At 33.6% G+C, this 20,563-nt stretch overlaps 1 protein-coding gene and 1 long non-coding RNA gene across 4 annotated transcripts; one reads left to right on the plus strand and one right to left on the minus strand.

The window, feature by feature from the left end:
* Window positions 1-10,795: 10,795 nt before the first annotated feature.
* Window positions 10,796-15,448, plus strand: LOC7461507 (probable LRR receptor-like serine/threonine-protein kinase At2g16250). Of its 2 annotated transcripts, none has more exons than XM_024594769.2 (5): window positions 10,796-10,983; window positions 11,078-13,141; window positions 13,748-13,876; window positions 14,177-14,205; window positions 14,398-15,448. In XM_024594769.2, the coding sequence occupies exons 2-5, from the start codon at window positions 11,232-11,234 to the stop codon at window positions 14,988-14,990; spliced, it is 2,661 nt and encodes an 886-aa protein (XP_024450537.1). In that variant the 5' UTR covers window positions 10,796-10,983; window positions 11,078-11,231; the 3' UTR covers window positions 14,991-15,448. The 2 variants fall into 2 exon arrangements, with proteins under 2 accessions (XP_024450537.1, XP_024450538.1); XM_024594770.2 differs by having other exon boundaries at window positions 11,101-13,141.
* Window positions 15,449-15,538: 90 nt separating this feature from the next.
* On the minus strand, window positions 15,539-18,980 carry LOC7474517 (uncharacterized). 2 transcript variants are annotated; one of them, XR_002980195.2, is made up of 9 exons: window positions 18,502-18,980; window positions 18,345-18,422; window positions 18,047-18,251; window positions 17,718-17,792; window positions 17,058-17,494; window positions 16,925-16,976; window positions 16,753-16,815; window positions 16,435-16,628; window positions 15,539-16,290 (listed from the first exon to the last, which is right to left on the minus strand). It is a non-coding gene; the product is annotated as an uncharacterized LOC7474517 (long non-coding RNA). The 2 variants fall into 2 exon arrangements; XR_008058504.1 differs by lacking the exon at window positions 16,435-16,628.
* Window positions 18,981-20,563: the final 1,583 nt, after the last annotated feature.

Below are 20,563 nucleotides of genomic sequence, written 5' to 3' on the forward strand. Positions count from 1 at the left end.
ATCGCGATGAATAATCCAGGAAAAACACTTACATTCGAGTAAAAGGTTGGCATATGGTAAACTCAAATAAGCTGGTGAATTAGAGGATTAAGAAGGCTTTAGATGGCAAGCTAAAGCACTCTATGATGATAGAGCATTGAAGAGGGGGGACCTGTATCTCAAACCAGGTAAGGATACATGCATGTCATCTAACCCCTAATTATTGCATAAATATTTTTAAAATTTTACAGGAAAAATCCACAATGAAATCATTTGAAAAATAATCGATGATAGTAGGGGATCACAGTTTTAACCCTGCAATTAGGAAGAGATAAGAGAAATCTTGTCATCAGGAACTTCTCAGTTCTTTAGCATCGAAGAATGTCAAAATATTCAAACCTCATGATCAGAAGTGTTAGATGTCAACCCTGTAATCAAAGTATTTTGGATTCAATCAAAATGCCTTTGGACAATTGTAGTTTAAGGGAATCACTAGATTGAGATTTCAGGTTAGCTAAACTGAAAATATGAGTTGTTGAGAAGACAAGTTTTTGCCAAAAAAGAGTTGCATGGGAGAATAGCTGCGAGAATATGATTCTCTTAGAAGATACATTTTTGTTCTAGTTAAAGGGGATTGCTATATTGGGATCTCAGGTTAGCCAGGCTAAAGACACAGATTTTGGTTAAAGGGGATCGCCAGATTGGGATCTCAGGTTAGCCAAGCTAAAAACAAAGATTTTGGTGTTGGTTAAAAGGAATCGCCAAATTGGAATCTTATGTTAGCCGAGCTATAGAAAAAAAAAATTTGATTTTGGTTAAAGGGAATCGCTAGATTGGGATCTCGGGTTAGCCGAGCTAAAGACAAAGATTTTGGTTCTAGTTAAAGGGAATTGCCAGATTGGGATCTCAGGTTAACTGAGCTGAAGACAAAGAGTTTAGGTTATGGTTAAAAGAAATTGCCAGATTGGGATTTCAAGTTAATCGAGCTGTAAAACCAAAGTTTTAGTTAAAGGGAATCACTAAGATGCAAGAGTTTAGGTTAACTAAACTGAAAACAAATCTCCAAGATTCATTCCTGATTAGGATAGCATTCACCATAGCATAAATACTTATAAAAGGAGAAGGCTACAAAGGCAGCTTAACAACACTCAAGGTTTAAAAATAACTCTCATGGACTTGCTTGGGTAAAATGGAAGATGAGTCGAATAAAGTGACCACATCAAAAAATCAAAAGAAGAGATTGTGAAGAAAATGGAGGGCTATATTTTAAAAAGCATGCATTGCATATGGTTGAACCTCAACTTTGAAATAATGTTAGTGCAGAATTCATCAATCAAGAAGAAAGGTGGAGAAATTTGCATGGGTGAACGGTCGAGAAATAGCAAAGGCATCCCATCCATATGGTGTGGACAACTAAGACCATAAGAAAAAGCACTCGTTTTAAGAGTTTATCCTTTGAGGGCATTTTGTTTTGAATTCTATTTTAGGAAAGCTTTGAAGAATTCTGATGAAAATCCTAGTTTTTTAATTTCAAAATGGGAAGGTCGCCCGTGAAATTAGACCAACTTCAGGGAAGCATGGACGCTTGCTGAAGTTCTTTTGAAATTTAAAAGGACAGGTCGCCCATAAAAATAAACCAATTTTTGGATTTCAAAATGGGCAGGTTGTCCGTGAAAATAAATCAATTTTATGGAAACATAGACGCTTGTTGAATTTCTTTTTAAAATTTGAAAAGAACAGGTCACCCGTGAAAATATACTAGTTTTTGAATTTCAAAATGGGCAGGTTGTCTGTGAAAATAGACCAATTTCAGGGGAAGCATGGATGCTTGCTGAAGTTCTTTTTGAAATTTGAAAAGAGCAGGTTGCCCATGAAAATATATCAGTTTTTGAATTAGAAAGGGGCAGGTTGCTCGTAAAAATATACCAGTTTTTGAATTTTAAAATCAAAGTCTTTGGATTGGTAGATCACCCAACATAAAGGACAAATACTTTTTCCTTACAAGCTCACTACGCAAAACCTTGATAAGATTTTGCTTCGTAAGCATTTTAAAGAGGGGGCATATGTTGTTCCTAATTTTTTACCCCATAAAAAATCAAGAAAAAAAATCTAGAAATACAAGAGGATACACATGAAGAAAGCCTATAAGATTGTTCAAGTTGGTGATAAAGGATTAAAGTAACAAGTGGAAAAGCTAGAGGACTAGAAAGTACAAGATTGGTAAAATTGGCAACCCGATTCTGATTGATAAAAGGCTCCATTAGTGGAATATTTGTATTTGGGGTAAAGAAATACAAATTTGGATGAGTAAGGACTTAATGAAGATTTTGGAAGGCATAATTAATTTTATTAAGGACTTAATTGTAAGAAAATAATTTTTTAGAGTCAATTTTGGTGTTAATTAGAAGAAATTGAAGTTTAGGGACTGAAATTAGACTTTGAAAAGTTTAATTGGTTAAATCAGGAGCTTAATTGTAAAAAAACTTAAAGTCTGATGGCCAATTAAAGGTTTAATTGAAGAAATTTAAAACCAGTGACCAAATCTTAAAAGGCACAAGACTTCAATGGTTGAAATTGACCAAATCAGGGCCTAGGTTAAAGAATTGAAAGTTTAATAGTCAATTAAGAGTCCAAATGCACAAATAAGAAACCAATGACCAAGATAAAAATTGCGCTAAACTTTGGGTCTGATGATTGAGTTTGGCAGGGGTGAAATTATATGGAATTAAGAGTTTAGGAGGCAATTAAGGGTGCAATTAAAAGCAATTAGAAGAACAATGACTAAAATGAAATCTATCATATCTCAAATTAAAAAACCTAATTTCTAAGGATCTAACTCAAATGACACGTCATTCAGCTTATGTTAATCTTTTTTTTTTAGCAATTCATGATGATCAGGTTGGCACCTTCCAAGAGCTCGTTGTGGAGTTCTAGACCTTCAACTGGCATGCGGTTTTTTTTTGCAAATGGAAGAGGAACATCCCTTTTACAACCCCATTTTCATGAAATTAAACATTTAAATCTCAATTCTTCCATAGAAGTCCTCAAAATCTTGTCTGTAATCAGTCATCACTCAATTTTCAGATTCTAGGCTAATCAAGTTGGCACCTTCAAGTGAGTGAATGTGGAGCTACAGACCTCCAAATTAAATAAGGTTGGATCCAAACAAAAGATACGTACCCCCTCTACCAATTTCAGGTGGTCTTCAACGACGATGATGTTGGAATTGCTTTGACGAAGCCTTGAAAATGGCTAACCCAATCAGCTTTGACTGAGGTACCCATTTGCACAAAACCACCCAATTTTTTCATGTGTTCACACTTAAAAATTCTCAGATGATTCTTATCAAAGGCTGAGAAAACTTCTCTCAAGATCAAAGAGCTGAGACATTTCACTTTGACCTCTAAGTTTGATCAAAACCACCTAAATCCAAAACCATTTATCATGTAATAAAACCAGCCTAGTTTTGGTTTGTTAAAATCCTAACAAGCTCATCTAGAAGCTCTGAATCAGCCTATAAAGAGAGAGGTAATCTGACAGAAAAGGGGGGCGAAAAGAGAGGAGAGGGAAGAAATTTGGTTAAGGTTTAAAAGATTGAATACTAAGTTCAAGAGCTTAGAAAAGGTTCAAAGGTTTGGCCTTGTTAGGTTTAGAGACAAGAAGAACGAAAATCAACAGCAGAAATCTACTCCCATTGAAGATTTCAAGCTTGGAAGGTATACTTTCGCAAACTTTGAAAGTGGAGTCTATGAGGCCTAGTGGATTCAAACCCTTTGATTACCATATAATGTAATGTTTTTTTTTTTTTAATATATTGATGTGAAGATTGGTGTCCTAGTATGTTAAGCTTGCATTTAGTTTGAATAAAATTTGCCAAATATGGCAACAAATTATTTAATGTTTTTCTAGTTTGTTAATGCATTGTTCTAGACTCCTAAGTTTTGTTTTAGTCCTACAGGGTGTTAAAGTGTCAGTTTTGAACCTCATTTTAGTTAAGCATGCTTGTTGATTTAATTTGGTAGTTTTGGAAAATGGAACTTAATGCATGTTTATGATGATTTGATGTTTTTGTTAGTTTATTTTGATACAACTATGATTGGTATTGATAATGTGGTTTGTAAGGACCAAAAGCAGTAGGTTTAAAGGCCTAAAAGTCTATTTTCTAAGTTTGGCAGCTTGTTCTTCAATTCTAGGTATTTACTGGGCAATGTTCTTTGTGTTCTTGAAAAGAATATTGTCTTAGCACTATGATTTGGACCAGTTTTAGTCCATTTGTTTGCAGTAAACCATCTGGGCAACTCGGTTAGTCAATAATCTAGGATTTATTTGCATCATTAACAAGTTTTTAAAGGTTTTAATCCTAAGGTTTTGGTTTTGAACCTAAACCTATTTTGATCAAATCCTTGCTTTTTAGTGATTATTGATAGGTTGTGATGCTTGATTCTTGATCTATGAATGTTTACAAATAAAATCATGCCTTTGTTTGTTTGAAATCTAGTATGGGTTAGGTTTCACATTGTTGGGTTCGGATTTGAATGTTCTTCATGTTTTTTATTTTCTTTATGTTTGATTAGTTTTGTCTAAGAAAATTTGAGTTTTTATGTTTTTTTATGGTTAATCTATTTTTGGTGTTGGTCTTTGTTTTTGGTTTGTTTCAGGTCAATCTAGTCGAGTCAAAATCGGATCAGATATTAAGGTTTTGTTTGGTCTGTCACTTTTTAATAAAAGGATTTTTTACCTAAGGAGGTGTTTGGAAAACACACTCTTAGACCTGTTTGAGCAGTTCTCTAAGGAAGAAAAAATGGTTTTTGCCAAATATGGCCTTACAAAAAAAATTAAAAAAATAAAAATTAAAAACTTTAAAAATAGTAATAAAAATAATTTTTGTTTATTGCATATGACCCAGTTTTTATGAAAAAATTGCATTTTTTTTTAAAAAAAATTGGTATTGTTTTAGAAAATACCTGTGCGGATTTTCCTTTGCATTTTTTTTTTGAATTTACAACAACTTTGTAAAATTCCTTAAGGATTTGGCTAATATCTCAATAACTGTAAATATTTTAATTCATGAAAATTAATGTTCAACACCCTGGTATAAATGTTGGACCTATAAGTAGGCTGGTATTTAAATACTAGGAGTTGACTAGAAAATTTTCAGAATTATTTTTAGATACTCGGCAATTTTAATTGGGAGTATTTTTTACTACAATATACAAAGTGTGGAAAACCCCTTCGCCTTTCAGGATAGGTGAACCCTATCAGGGCACTTACATGGACCATTTCCATAAAAATTTATCTAGGCATACGAGCTCATAATAAATTCAAAATACCAGATTTATTTTTAAGAGTAAATCTTTTATCCTGAGTTATGGACAAATCAACAGTTAGGAACCCATCAAAACCTTCAAATCTTATGAACACAACATAATGCAGCTTACCTTAAGTAAGGTGCGTCAGTAGTGCTAATATCTTCTCTAACCACAATCAGTCTCTTACCCTAGAATTTCCTAGTAATCCTGAACCAAACGACTAGGTGGCGACTCCTTGACCTCCGACACCGCTCACTCACGTGGGATAGTTTTGATGCAATAGAAATATCAAAATTATAAGAACTTTATAATCTCTTTTGCAAAGCATTTTTGTTCGCATGGACTTTATCTTTGCTATAGATTCATTAATTAAACATTAAATTCATTAATCAATTATAAATGAATATTAAAGATAAAAAAACTTTTATTAATAATAAATATATTTTACATAAATAAAATCATGTACTATATATAACCAATCAATTGACTATAAGGTATATTTACTAACATTGTAGACATTGAAGCTAGCTAGCCGAGAAGGGATATGCTACATAAGTCTTATTGTTCAATCTGTATAGGTGAGTTTTTGTTAATAGTTATTTTAATCGGTGAATAATGAATAAATATTAATAACCTGATCAAAACTTGTATCAGAATATATATATATATATTATTGAATAATAAATAATACTCGAATAATAAATATTTAACAGGATATTTAAAATCTGATAAATAAAATATAATCAATTATATTTTTATTTAATAGATAATAAATAGAATATGAAAATAAAAAAAATATTTTTCATCATTTTTAATGGTAGGGCCTTTACAATATCAAGATAGGTAGTAGGATTTTTTTTTAGATTATTATAAATAACCGGATTAATTTGTATATATATCCTACTATATTAGTAAATTTGGCAGTAGAATTTAAGTGGAATAAGAAGTATCAATCTGGTAAGCATATGATAGTTTTGTTTGCATATGTTTATCGTGTCGTGGGGAGAATCAGAGATAGGAACTCCTCCTCCCATCGGCCATCACCATAGAAAACGAACGTAGTGAGCGTATCAGGTATGAATCGGTGGCCTTCTTTGATTATGAAAAGCAGAGATCAGATCCCTTGATTAATTATATAATTAAAATAAATCATTTTCGCACGAGACCAAGTCAAAGTGGATGTTCCTTTCAAGTAGTACAATTATGAATTAGGAACTGTCTTATTACCAATTTGACGTCTCAGCAGACACATGTTGAATGGCCATCTTGGAAACGTACCTTTCTCCTTTCTTTGCTTGGCTTTTAACCATTGACATGACTGCATCATCATTCTCGTAAAACCGGTCCAATTTCAATTGAGTTTTATATAGGATATTAAGGGCTTGTTCGGAAACGTAAGTAAAATTGTGTTCCTTCAGAATTTTAAAAATTAAATTATTTTAAGATTGTTTTTGATATACTAATTTCAAAAATAATTTTTAAAAAATAAAAAAAATATTATTTTGATACATTTTTAAACGAAAAGTACTTTGAATCGTAACAACTACTATAATTCCAAACAGACCTTAACTCAACGGATTAACTTGCGATAAAGTAAATCCGATCAAAATTTAAATAAAACTCAATTTAATTTAAAAAAAATAAAAGAAAATCAATCCAACTTAATATAATCCATCCATGATTCGGTCCCATTTAAATCAAATTTTATATTGGATCATATAATATAATGATTAACTTGACATGCTAACTTGTAATTATATTAATCCGATAAAAACTTAAATGAATCTTTATTTAATTTTAAAAATAAAAATAAATTAATCCAACTTGACATGATCCGTTCATTCATGATGTATGTCTCGTAAACGGGCTGGGTTTTTTAACTACGACAAGTCGTAAAGCAGTGCACCTTCATCATTATCGGGATCAGTTTCTGTCAACCTTTAATTTCGTGGAAAGTAGCTTTAGATTCAGGCTGTGTCACCTTCAACGACAAGGATATAGTATCGTTTTCCGTAGCGGGGAGGCCATTGTTCCATGCTTGGGATTTGATGGGCTACCCGATTTTATTTTTCTCCAAGTCCTCTCCTTGTCGTGTGTGTGACCTTATATCCCTTTATTTAATCAATTAATTTAAGCAACGATTTTATTTCTTTTCAGTTCGAGACAGCGCATCAGCTCACTTTTGTCTCATCGTGTGACTTCCACAACTTTATGTGGTCATCCTATCCCATCAAATTCAAAAAAAAAAAAAAAAAAAAAAACCTAAGCAAAAGAAGAAAAAATCATAGAGGATAAGATGGTGTGTGGCCATTAATCATATTCTTATGGTGTATATATATCTTGAATTGGCTTATAACTTGATTTTAGGTTTAGGCTATGAATTGGGTATATAAATTCAGGGTCACCCGAACCAATTTACAATAATATTATTTTAAATTTTTTTAATTTAAAACAAATCTAAATTAAATTTAGTTTTTTTTTTCTAATCAGATTGATTAGATGATGAATTAACCGAGTTTAATAAATTCTTTTATAAAACAATCGATCCCTAGATTCGAGTAATAGAACAAATAAATTTAATTTAATAGCAATGGTGAAAAGTTAAGAAAAAAAATAGAGATTAATTAAAAATAGTTACCGCTTCCCTTTTGAGTTAAAAAAATGGCATGATGGGGTAAAAAAGCAAGAGGTTAGAGAATAGAGGAGTGTAACTTCTACAAGCAGCAGCCATGACACGATGAGAAACGCGGAGCCGTACCTGTAGAGGGGACCACGATGTTTAACGTGTTGGAAATTGCCACGTCCGTCACCATCCATGTGTTAGTGTTAGTGTTAGGGATGGTATTGATATGATGGCCATTTCGTCAAATCATCTTCTCTTCTTATCGCTATTGTTCTTGTCGGCCGATTGTTTGCCGGAAGTTTTTTTTTTAAAATGGTTTTCATGAAAAATGGTATTATAAAAAAAATAATAATAAGTTTTACAATATTTTTTAGTATTGTAATTTCATGGAAAATAAGTCAAAAAATAATTTATTAATATTTTTTTAAATTTTATTAAAAAATAAGAATCAAATATGATAAATAAAAAAATTGAAAGAGGATAAAAAAACAATTTCATAAATTATTTCAAATAAAATAAATATCAGTTAAAAATAAAAAATAAAAACGGATATGATAGATAAAAAATTCAAATTATTTCAAATTAACAATAAAAAAAATAAGAATCGGATAGAATAGATAAAAATTTCAATTAAAAAAAGACAAGAGCAAATAAATAATAATTAAAAGAAAAATGACTAGAATTTGTATAAAATCAAATCAAATCAAATTAAATTTTAAAGCATGGAATTGAAATAAAAAATATTCAAAATAAAATATATAACAATCAGAAGATTGAGGATAAAAAATGATATAATTAAGAAATAACATGATATTTTTAAATTTTTACAACTTCTAAAAAGTGTTTTTTTTTAAAATAAAAAAAAATTAGAAATCAAACCAAACTAAAAATATCTTTTATTTAACCATTTTTTTAATAAAAAATAAATACATAAGTCGCTTGCAAGAAACCACTTCCCATAAAAAAAAAAAATTAATTTATGATAAAAAATTTGACCACTCTCTCGGTCTCCTCCTTCTCTCATCTAAATAGTAATTATATTATTTTTTTGGAAGATAAAAATATTTTATAAAAAAGAAATCCAGTACTCGTTCAAAACACAGTTGAACGATATAACAACTATTTTTAGCAGAAAAGTCAGGCAAAAACTCACCAAACACACACATTAAAAAGCTTGGTATCCTTGGTGGAATAATTACGGCAATGAAAATATATATATATAAGGAAATTAGTATTAAAATCAAATGTTAGACCCATTTTTTAAGATTTATTTCACATAATATTATAATCACCATAATCTTTCACGACCAAATATTATTAGCAAAAAAATAAAATAAATACATTATATATAGAGTTCTTTTACAAACGTTGCTGACCATGAAACCCGGAATTAGTCAACGAACCCAATGCCAGCCAGCCACCACCCTTCTAGTTTAACCTTGGCCAAGTGGGTTCACCCAAAACCGAATCCGAGCTCTTCTCTATGGCTCAATTGAAAACCAACCATATATAAAAAACATACTTTCAAATCCTGAATCAGGATAAAGTTTAAATTATGAGTCGGGAGAGTTGATCTAGATCAACCTAAGTTTTATTTAAAATAAAAACAATGTTATTTTAACCAAGTTTTTTTCTAAAAAAAAATCAATGAATTGATAATCGAGTTTTAACTGAATCAGATCCTAATCTATTGAGTTACCGGGTCAATCATGTTTTTGATTTGGTTAACAAAGCTTCTTCTTTTTTTCAACCTGTACGGTTCGGCAGGTGTGGAAATTTTATTTGCTTTATGGAAGACTAAAAAGACTAAAAAAAAGACTAAAAAGACTTAAAGAATATATCCTACTATAATTTGTTCCTCTCATTTAATTTTATTAGAATAGAAAAAAACTATTAAAATATTTTTTATTACAGCTAAATTTAGTCAATTTAAGTCAAACAGATTTTTTATTGATATACATATTAAATATAAAATATGTTACAAGTAATTCTTCTAATTCGGTATAAAAAAATTATAAACCAAAGTAAAATAAAAGTTTTTATGCAGTTTTTTTATATTTAATACAGAGTTTCCGAAAAAAAATAATTTTTTTAGAAATTCTTGAAGTTGATAAATTGATAATTTAGAAATTCATTTCGTACCATTGAAACAGAAACAGAACCCGACGGTTGAGGGCAGGCACACCCTCTTTTGTCATTAAAGTCTGCCTATCCTCTCATAAAACCCCGTGCCGTGCCCTGCCGTGCCTCAGACACATCTATCGAACAAGGATTTATTGTTTTTATTCTATTTCAAAATCAAATGATCGGTCAGGAATCAGAATAAAGGATTGCTTTATGATTATTTTAAATTAAAATTTAGTTTTAATCAATAACACTGGTTAATATCAAACCGTTTTAAATATATGGAGTGCTGTTTAGAAATATTTTTTATTTAAAATATTTTTTTAATTTTAATTTTATTTTATTTTTAATATTAACATATAAAAACTATAAAAAACACTAAAATATAATATTAATTCAGTGTTTTTTTTCTTCAACTTCAATTATAAAATTGGAATAATAAGATAATGTAAGTCATCTAATCCTTTATTTTTTTTGCCCTTTTACGTCAATATTAACTTAAACATCATAAAATTTTTAAATTATTATAGATTTATAAAAGGTGTTTATGATTATGATAACTATTGTTTTTAAAATATTTTTTTAATTAAAAATATATTAAAATAATAGTTTTTATCTTTTAAAAAAAATTCTTGATATCATCGTATTAAAATTATAATAAAATATAAAAATTTTAAAGAAAAAATAATTAAAAAATAAAGATTTAGAACACAATACTAAACTGCCGCTAAAAATCTATAAAAGGGATTTATTTTTCAGATTCTATGACTACTCGCAGTCAAACACTGTTAGAACCTCAGCCTTCAGTTTCGGCAGCCTCGTCACAGTATAATTTTATTCAAAAAGAAAGAAAAGAAAAGTCTGGTTGGCTGGCTGGCTAAACTCAACTAAAACACAGAAGAATAGCAGCAGAGGCATCGAAGGCAGAATCAAAGCTCGTGATTTGAGGTAAAGAAGACTGCTACACAGAACATGAACACATTTAAAGCTGTTTTCTTTTCATTTTTGGTTTCTCTTTCATTTCACTCGAGATAACAACCAGGGGCAGTACGTGTTAATGCACAGAGAGAAGAGAGGAAAAGAAAAGAAGAAGGCAGTAGTCAACACCAGCACCAGTTCTTCAACAAGAAGATGAGCCACCATAGACGATAATAGACTGCAACTTTACATTATAAGAAGAAGAAGAAGAAGAAGCCATGAAAGAGCTTCTTTTAGTTACAATCTTGGTCTTGTTTCACTGCACGTTGGGTCAGCAAGGTTTCTTGACAAGAAATGAACTGTCAGCTTTGTTTGATCTCCGGTCATCGTTGGGGATTAGGAGCACAGACTGGCCAATAAAATCCAACCCCTGCAAGCAATGGACAGGAATCCAATGCAGAAATGGGCGGGTCATTGGGATCAATATATCCGGGCTTAAGCGGACCCGGGTCGGCCGTTTGAACCCCAGTTTCAGTGTTGATTCTTTGGCTAATTGTACTTTCTTGGAGTCTTTTAATGCTTCAGGGTTTTCACTTCCTGGTCCGATACCGGATTGGTTTGGTTACCAGCTTGGTTCTTTGAAGGTCTTGGATCTCCAGTCTAGTTCAGTCACCGGTCCGATTCCTGCTTCGCTTGGTAATTTAACTAGACTCAATGCTTTATATCTAGGCAGTAATGATCTTGCTGGTAGTCTACCTGCTGCATTGGGGCAGTTAATGCAGCTATTAGTTCTTGATCTTTCAAGGAATTCACTTACTGGGCAGCTACCAAGTGAATTTGGATTGCTTAGGAATCTATCAAAACTTGACCTTTCTTCCAATTATTTTTCTGGGTCCATACCATCTACTTTTGGTAGTATTTCTAGTCTGAAAATCTTGAATTTGTCTGATAATAGTCTTATGGGTTCGGTGCCTGTTGAATTGGGTAATCTTTCTAACTTGGTTGAGCTTAATCTTGGCATGAATGTGTTATCCGGGTTGTTGCCTGTAGAGTTTATGCGGTTGAGGAATTTGGAAGTGTTGGTGTTGAGGGATAATCGATTGGAGGGTAGATTACCGGATGGTTTGTTTCCGAGTCTCGGAAAATTGAGAGTTTTGGAGTTGAGAGAGAATAAATTTGATGGTGCTCTTCCTGATGCATTGTGGTCGTCGCAGAATTTGCAGGTTCTTGATGTTTCTGCTAATAATTTTACAGCTGATTTGACGAATTTTAGTCTCAAGGGTCATGCCAGTGGTGCTGTGTTTAATCTTTCCAACAATAAGTTATATGGAACTCCGGCTTGTTTATCTGAGAACTGTACTTCCATTGATTTTTCGGGTAATTATTTCCAAGGAAAGGTTACTATTAGCAGTCCAAGAAATGGTAGCCTTGACATGAACTGCCTTCAGACAGTGCCTTATCAGAGGAGCTTGGAAGATTGTAGATTGTTTTATGCTGAGAGAGACTTAACTTTCGATTATTTTGGAAATCCAGAGCCAGGTTCTGTCCCAAAGAAACGCAAGCGATGGATATACATTTTGGTGGGATTGCTTGGTGGAGTTGGTTTCCTTACGATTTTGGTACTGGTGATCGTGGTGGTCCTTAGGAAGTTTAGTAATACCATTACAAATGAAAGAGGAAGTGCAGATGTGGGGCGTGTTCCAGATGGAGATAGCCCACCACTTCCTAAGGATCCTACTAGCGTATCTAGTCTGAGAGACTCATTCACATATGAACAGTTACTCGGTCTGACTAGTGAATTTGGTGAAAGAAATCTCATCAAACATGGTCACTCTGGAGATCTCTACCAGGGTTTTTTGGAAGGAGGAATTCCTATCGTTGTCAAAAGGATCAATTTGCATAGCTTGAAACAGGATTCCTGCATGATGGAATTAGAATTTTTCAGCAAGCATTCACATGCACGTTTAGTCCCTCTTTTGGGACATTGTTTGGAGAACGAAAATCACAAGCTTTTGGTGTACAAATACATGCCAAATAGGGACTTGGCTGAGTCTTTGTACAGGGTAACCAATTTTGAAGACGATGGTTTGCAGTCCCTGGATTGGATTACAAGACTGAAAATTGCTACAGGAGCTGCTGAAGGTCTCTCTTACCTGCACCAGGAGTGCAACCCTCCCCTTGTCCATAGGTACTTATACTTGCTTTTGAATAGCCTCACTCTCCTCCATATTTTCTGGGATAGTTTTTCTGATTGTGGTGATCTTATTCATGTAGTTTATTTAAACATGAATTAGAATTATAATGCCCTATGTGAATGGAGAAGCTCACGCTTTGCACATTCAGTATTCAGTATGGAATCATTTGTGCTTGATATCTTGTCAGTACAAGGCCTGGTCTAGGATGGTATTCTCAATCACCTATTTATTGCTAATTAGTATTGCTGTTTCTGCTGTTTAAATTCACATGAGACTGGAATGAATGTTGCAATGCTCAAGTGTAAAGAAGCTGAATTGCAACCTGTCTTTTGCCCTTGGGTACTAGCCCAAGAGATCAAGGCACAGGGTGTGGCTAAGCAGGATGTAGATTCAAATTTTGATGAGAACGTTTGACTTGGGATGATGTTTCTGCAGATTATAGCAGCACTTCCCAAGTGCTTTGAGACTGTCTCCTTTATCATCTTCTTTATTTAAACTATGAACTAGTAATCTAGCATGCATGACATTTCTATCTTTGTGATGGAGAATTTCCAGTCATTTCTAAATTCTAAAATCCAATTACCTTTTGGTGTTTGAAGAGATGTTCAAGCGAGCAGTATCCTTCTTGATGATAAGTTTGAGGTTCGACTCGGAAGTTTGAGTAGGGTTCGTGTCCAGGAAGGGGATTTGCATCAAAGTGTTCTCACAAGGTTCTTGCGGAAGTCCCAGTAAGTGTTGTAGCTATTAATTTCTTTGGGCATTTTGAAGTGAATTCACATATTTGATTTGCTGAATGATTTGACCCAGCCATAATCTGTTGTCATTAGCTATGTTATGTAATACTCCAGATTAACATGGCTAGCAACAACACATCATCGCTGGTTTTGCCATTAGGGTAGTTGGTCACTTGGTCCACTCCCTGTGTGTTTGGCATCATCATTGTCCTTGAGCATAAATAATTACCTCTTGGTTCATTTTTATTATCCTTTGTTGAAGATCTAATAACAATTCCTCGTGCCCATGTGCAGATCCTCTGTCTCTGATCCAGGGACTTCTGGTACGTTGAACTCTCTCACAAGTGAACTTCTTCATCTTTTAAACTACGTATAATTCACAAAGAATTCGTTCATATCTAGCATATTGCCAATTGTAGCTTTCCTTTTCTCCAATAACTTTGAGTGTTACTACAAGTGTCAGTTTGGAAAACAAAATTAAGTAAATCCTGATATATCTCTTTGATAATGGGCAGGCTCATCTCCGGCAACTTGTGCTCATGATGTGTATTGTTTTGGCAAGGTCTTGCTTGAGCTCGTTACAGGCAAGCTTGGCATAAGCAAATCAGATGATGCCACCACAAGGGAGTGGTTAGAACACGCGCTGGCGCAGATCAGTGTATATGACAGGGAGCTGGTGGCAAAGATTGTTGACCCATCTATGATCGTTGATGAAGATTTATTGGAAGAGGTATGGGCAATGGCCATCGTGGCTAGGTCATGCCTTAATTCCAAACCTTCTAAACGCCCTCCAATGAAATATGTCCTCAAAGCATTGGAAAACCCTCTGAAAGTGGTAAGAGATGACATGTATAGCTCGGGAAGGCTGAGAACAACTTCATCTAGGAGATCTTGGAGTGCTGCTTTTTTTGGTAGCTGGAGACATAGCCCAGATAACGCCTCAACTCTGGGCCATGCTAATACCAGTGGCTTAAAGCAGCCAGGGAGAGCAGGATCTCGAGGCAGCAGTGGGATTGAGCATTCATCTTCTAATAAAAGGTTATCCAGCGAAATCTTTCCTGAACCACTTGAAATGCAAGATATGGAGAGGCTAGATGAGCATAGATGACCTGGTGTGGAGTTTGCAATTGTTCATATGTTGTGTGGGTTCCACATCCGAGTGCTCAACAGCATCCTCAGATCCATCTTTGATGGGATTTCATCAAAAATCAATGCAAGCAAATGGTGATTATAATCCGATGCGCTGTGAATGATGAAAGATTCCCGCAATGAGGCTAACACTGTCGAGACAGAATGAAAATGGTTGATAGTAAGGGAATGTTAGGAATACTTTTAGGGTTTGTAAGCTTGTCAGTTTCTGTTTGGAGTGCAGATAAACTGGATGACTTTTGTGGAACTATGATTATTCTGTGTCTTGATGGTATATTGTTGTTGAGTATTGCATAGGATATTTTTTCCTGGCGTGTTGTAATGGATATGTAGATGTAGGTAGTCCTTGTAAATTTCAATCGCTTTTTATGATAGTGATAAACTCAAGATCAATTAAAGATGTTTTTGTGTTTTAAATATTTTTTTTTTGGGATGTTTGAGCAGTTCATCAGAAATAAAACTTGGATGGTGATGTCGTCATGGTGCGGGCATTAATTGTTGAAAGATTCCCGCAATGAGGCTAACACTGTCGAGACAGGATTAAAATGGTTGATAGTGAAGGAATGTTAGGAATACTTTTAGGGTTTGTAAGCTTGTCAGTTTCGGACACAAGCTGCTAGTTGTCTCTGTAAATGATTGTTTCTCATAGCTCCTGTCTGTGGAGTACATGGATATAAACCAGTCATGTGTTCTGGGTATAATATTAACCAAGCATAAAGAAAATTTTAGCAAGGATTATATAATATTAACCAATCATGTGTTCGTGTGATGAAACCAACAAGGATTATAAAAAAATTGTATTTATTAACATGAAAATTGGTAGAGATTTTCCCTTTTTCTCTCATTTTTAGATTATCTATGACTTCTAGGGTTTTTATCAATTCAACCCCTTCCTGGCTTTTTCTTTAATCCTAATTAATGTATTCGTATTTTCAATCTTGTGATACTAACCGATCATGTGTTTGTGTCCTCATTTAGGGTGATGAGAAACCAACAAGGACTTTAAAAAATGTAGTTGCGTAAGAAATGTACTAAAAAACCTAAAACGAAGAACATGTAGCCAAATTATAAATGGTATAGGTTACTTATCTTCCACCCTGCAATGCTAGGTCTTTTAAAAGCCAAATTAGAAATGGTCCTCTCCCTCAACATTCTATTCTTCACTTCGGAGAGTAGTTCTTCTGATTGCCAAGGGAAGTTTGAAGGCCCAAAACATCAGTCACCACCAAAATCGTAAAAAGACAGGCAAATCTCTCAACCTGTGTGTGTAGAAGACGATAGTTTATTTAGGAGGTTGCGTTTGTGTTTGAAGCAAAATGCAGGAGCAACATGTTTAGTAAAATAAAAAACGTTGTTTACTATACATGGAACTCACTGTCATTTACATTTCCACCACAAGTTACCTGAAAGCAGATACAATCTGCTTCTTCCTGTTAATTCACTCTGCATTGCACTATTCACTTTGATCCCAGAAAATAGATTAGTTGAGAACTTGGTGGGGGTTCCTTCGCTGTTGATGGCTCTTCGTTGGATTTCTAAGGTTGGCCTTTTGATACGTTATTTCATTCGATCGAGAACCCAGAAGATTCATATCCTTCTTTGGTAGAAAAGAAAACAAGGAGATACTCGAGGTCAAAGAAAATTTTAGCCCAGCATTTCTAAGAAGAAAGCAGCATAAAGCAGTTCTGGGTACTATGATATTGGAAGGACTTAGATCTTACTTGATGTGCAAAGCGAGAGTTTTGGTAGCCAGTCTTCATGAGTTGTCCCCAGACCTTGTGAAACTGTAAATTAACCAATGAAGTCAACAATCAAATATAAACTTACAAGTAGCTGGTTGCAGAGAGTTAGAAACACATGGCATAAGGGAACAAAAGAGTTCAGTTCCTTCACCATTTGGTGACGTTCTCGTTGAGCCTGTGGGTGTTTGATTTTTACTCCATCCCTTTGGTTTAGATTGATAATAATCGTTTGTGTTAGCACAAAGTAAATCTGTCATCAAAGCTTAAGAAATTTCAAGAATTACCTTGTTTGAGTTCCTTTGTTCCCAAAGCAGTTTGACCTCTCTCTCAAGCTCTGGAACAATAAGCATTGTTCTCCAACCTGCTCAGAGAGGCATAAAGGGCAAGAAAACCACAAAAACCGACACAGAAATGCACACCACAACCCATAGCTATGGCTAAATCTGACCTCTAATTAAGAGACAGCAATTGACAGGCATTGGTGTGCAAGGAGGAATTCAAGACTTTCAAGAGAGGAATTGGAGATAGCATGTGCCGCCAACTTCTATTTTCATTCATTCCCTATTCAAAGACTGCTTTGAGGGCTGTCGTGTTCAGTATGACAATTCACAACCAGTCCATATTAACTTCAAAGGCTACAGAAGATAAGAAAGAACGCAATACCAAGAACTTTTTTGCTGCGTAAAATATCTCCATAGATATGATCTCCAACATACAGAGCCTACGGAATTAAGCAAATGTTAGATCCAAACATAGAAACATATCAGTCTGTACAAACAATTAAGAAACCAGTCATGTCGATAATTCTGCAAGACGCCCAGTAGTACTGATAAGAAAAGAAACCTAGGCTGTTATGTAACATTCATTCTGAATATGAAAAGATACGTTTCAATATTTATAGAGAAAGGGAAAATAACAGAAAGGGGGATGGGAGGATTTAGTACCTGTTTGTTACCAAGAACCTTGCACGTTTAGAATCTCTGAGCATTGGAACTATGGACTTATCCTCACTTATGTACCTAGTAGATGAAACACAGAGACATTAAGACAAACACCAATGACCAAAACCCGTGAGATTCACAGCAGAGAAACATGTTCTGCCAGAAGATGGTCTATTTTAGGCCTGAAAAGCTTTTTGAATCCTAACCAAAGTTGTATCAACAACTAAAAGTTGGCAAATGTCTACGTTGAATACTCAAAAGACATTTGGGATTTCCTATCATAGAGAGACCTGGTATGACAAGACAAACAAAAATATATGCCGAGTTCTTACTCTTTCTCGATATTTGTCCATAAATTCAACAAGCTGGGCAAACAAATAGGCTCCAGCTAATGAGAAATGAGTATCAACAAGCACATAATCTGGCCAATCGAAAGCATTCCTTATCAGAGTATTCCCATAGGTGTTAACTTTCTCTTCCTTGCTCAACTCTGTAAATCCATGGTATGCCCACTTTAACGTATTTATGACGATCCATCTGTAAATTGCAAGAATTAGCAGTTGAAATATTTTCCCACACAAATGTTCTTCAAATAATAAAACAGGAAATGTGCGATTAATGATGAGTAACCTTCAAGATGTTGCCTCTCTTTTTATCTAGAACCAATCCTCTGACCATGTACTCCCATTCAAATTTCCATTCCAACAGCTGCATAGAAACACCATTCTTAGCCAACATACAGTCAATTAAATGCAGCAAAGAAGCACAGGTTTTAAGAAATACAAACCTATCAGATTGCCCACAAACTTTTTGATTGTTCCTTCATACGCAAGTTTTTCAAAGGTTTCGGGCTTGTATTGTGCCAATGTGTAATCCATATCAAGGCCGACAGCTTTGACACTTATATTCAATACCCTATTGCAGAAGATCCGTTTTCCAGGTTCAACTTTACCTTTTCCCCCTTCAGGAGACGACCATATGCACGGTTCTTGAACTCCATCCCTTCTCTCCATCATCTCAGAACTCGATCTCTTGACCCCTAAAACACCCTAATGACCCTTGTCCACCAACTAATTAACTCCTGATAAATTCAAAAGAATCAACTCCTAACTTCATAGAAATTGACATTGGAAATTCCACAGTGCACAACACAACAAATGAAATCCACAGTGCCTCAACAAATTCAAGAAAACAAGATTTCATGGTACAACACATTCATTAAAATCAAGAAAAACAAGATTCATATGGTACAACACATTCATTGAAAAAAAAAAAACAAGATTTATGGTACATTACGATACATTAAAGTCAAGAAAAACAATATTCATGGAACATAAGGATACATTAAAGTCAAGAAAAGCAAGATTTATGGTACATAAAGATTCATTCGCATTAACCCGTGTTAAATGGACACATGCATAACACGCGTGATTAAAAAGTAATTAAGAAGTAAAGAAAACCTGTGATGTTTTGAAAATGAAAGAGAATAGGAAAAGGCAAGATAGTTTTGGAGGTTTAGAAGTAAATATAAATGAATAAGGGGTAATGTAGTAATTGAATAAAATTTAAGAAGTATAAATAGTAGAAGTGAGCAAAAAAACTGAAAAACCGATTAAATCAAGAAAACCGGAAAAAAAAAATAACCGAAAAAATCGAACCGTTAAAAAAACCGATTAGAATTTAAAAACTGACCGGTTCGATTCGGTTTTGGTTTTATAAGCCTGAAACTGAAAAAACCGAACCGAACCCAAACCGAAAAAAACCGGAAAAAAACTGAGTCAAACCGAAACCGGTCGGTTTGAACCAGTTTTTGTTCTAAAATAACCAAACTGAAACTGGTCGGTTTGAACCAGTTTCGGTTTTGGTTTTTTTATAAAAAACCGGTTTGGTTATTTTTTTTTATAAGAACTGAACTGAATCGAAAATGATCACCCCTAATAAATAGAAAAAAAAAACAGAAAGAGGGATCTGAAATTTGAGCTTTAAATTTGTTTAAATGTGTCTATGATATGTATAAATGTGTTTTATTTTAGCTTTAAATTTTTTTTTTTGTTGAATATTAGGATTTTGGGTTGATTGATGAATTAATTTAAATATTATGGGTAATAAGTTACTTAGCTGATTTTGGAATATTTTAGGTAAAGATGATGATTTTGAGTTATGATTTGTTTAAATGATGAATTTGAGTTAAGAATCTTGATATATCAGTAGGTGATCTATGGAAAATCTGGGTTTGAGGTTGAAGATGATGAAATTCAGTTTGGTTCCTCAATTTGTGAAAATTTTAGTTTAGTCCCTCGAACTTTGGAAAAATTACAGAATTATGGACATAATCCGAGATTCTGGACAGAATTAAAGATGAATTATAGGCAAAATTCCAGTATATTTGTGAACTTATAAAATTTTCAGTTTGGTCCTCCAATTTGATAAAATTATAATTTGACCCTAAAAAATTGATAAAAATCCAGAACGGTCCCTGTAGCATAATTTGAGATTCTGGACAGAACTGATGATGCATTATGGGCAAAATTTCAGTATAGTTATGAATTTATGACATTTCAATTTGGTCCTCCAATTTAACAAAATTACAATTTGACCCCTAAAAATTTGATAAAATTCTAGAATAGTCCTTGGAGCATAATTAGAGATTTTGGACAGAATTGAGGATGAATTATGGACAAAATTCCAGTATAGTCATGAGTATATGACATTTTTAGTTTGGTTCTCCAATTTAACAAAATTATAATTTGACCCCTAAAAATATGATAAAATTCCAAATTGATCCCTAGCTGTAATATTAGCTTTTTCAAATTGGTTTGATGAATAATTGAGGGTTATTTAGTGAATTA

This window comes from Populus trichocarpa, chromosome 2 (assembly GCF_000002775.5).
Source record: "Populus trichocarpa isolate Nisqually-1 chromosome 2, P.trichocarpa_v4.1, whole genome shotgun sequence".
Taxonomy (NCBI): Eukaryota; Viridiplantae; Streptophyta; class Magnoliopsida; order Malpighiales; family Salicaceae; genus Populus; species Populus trichocarpa.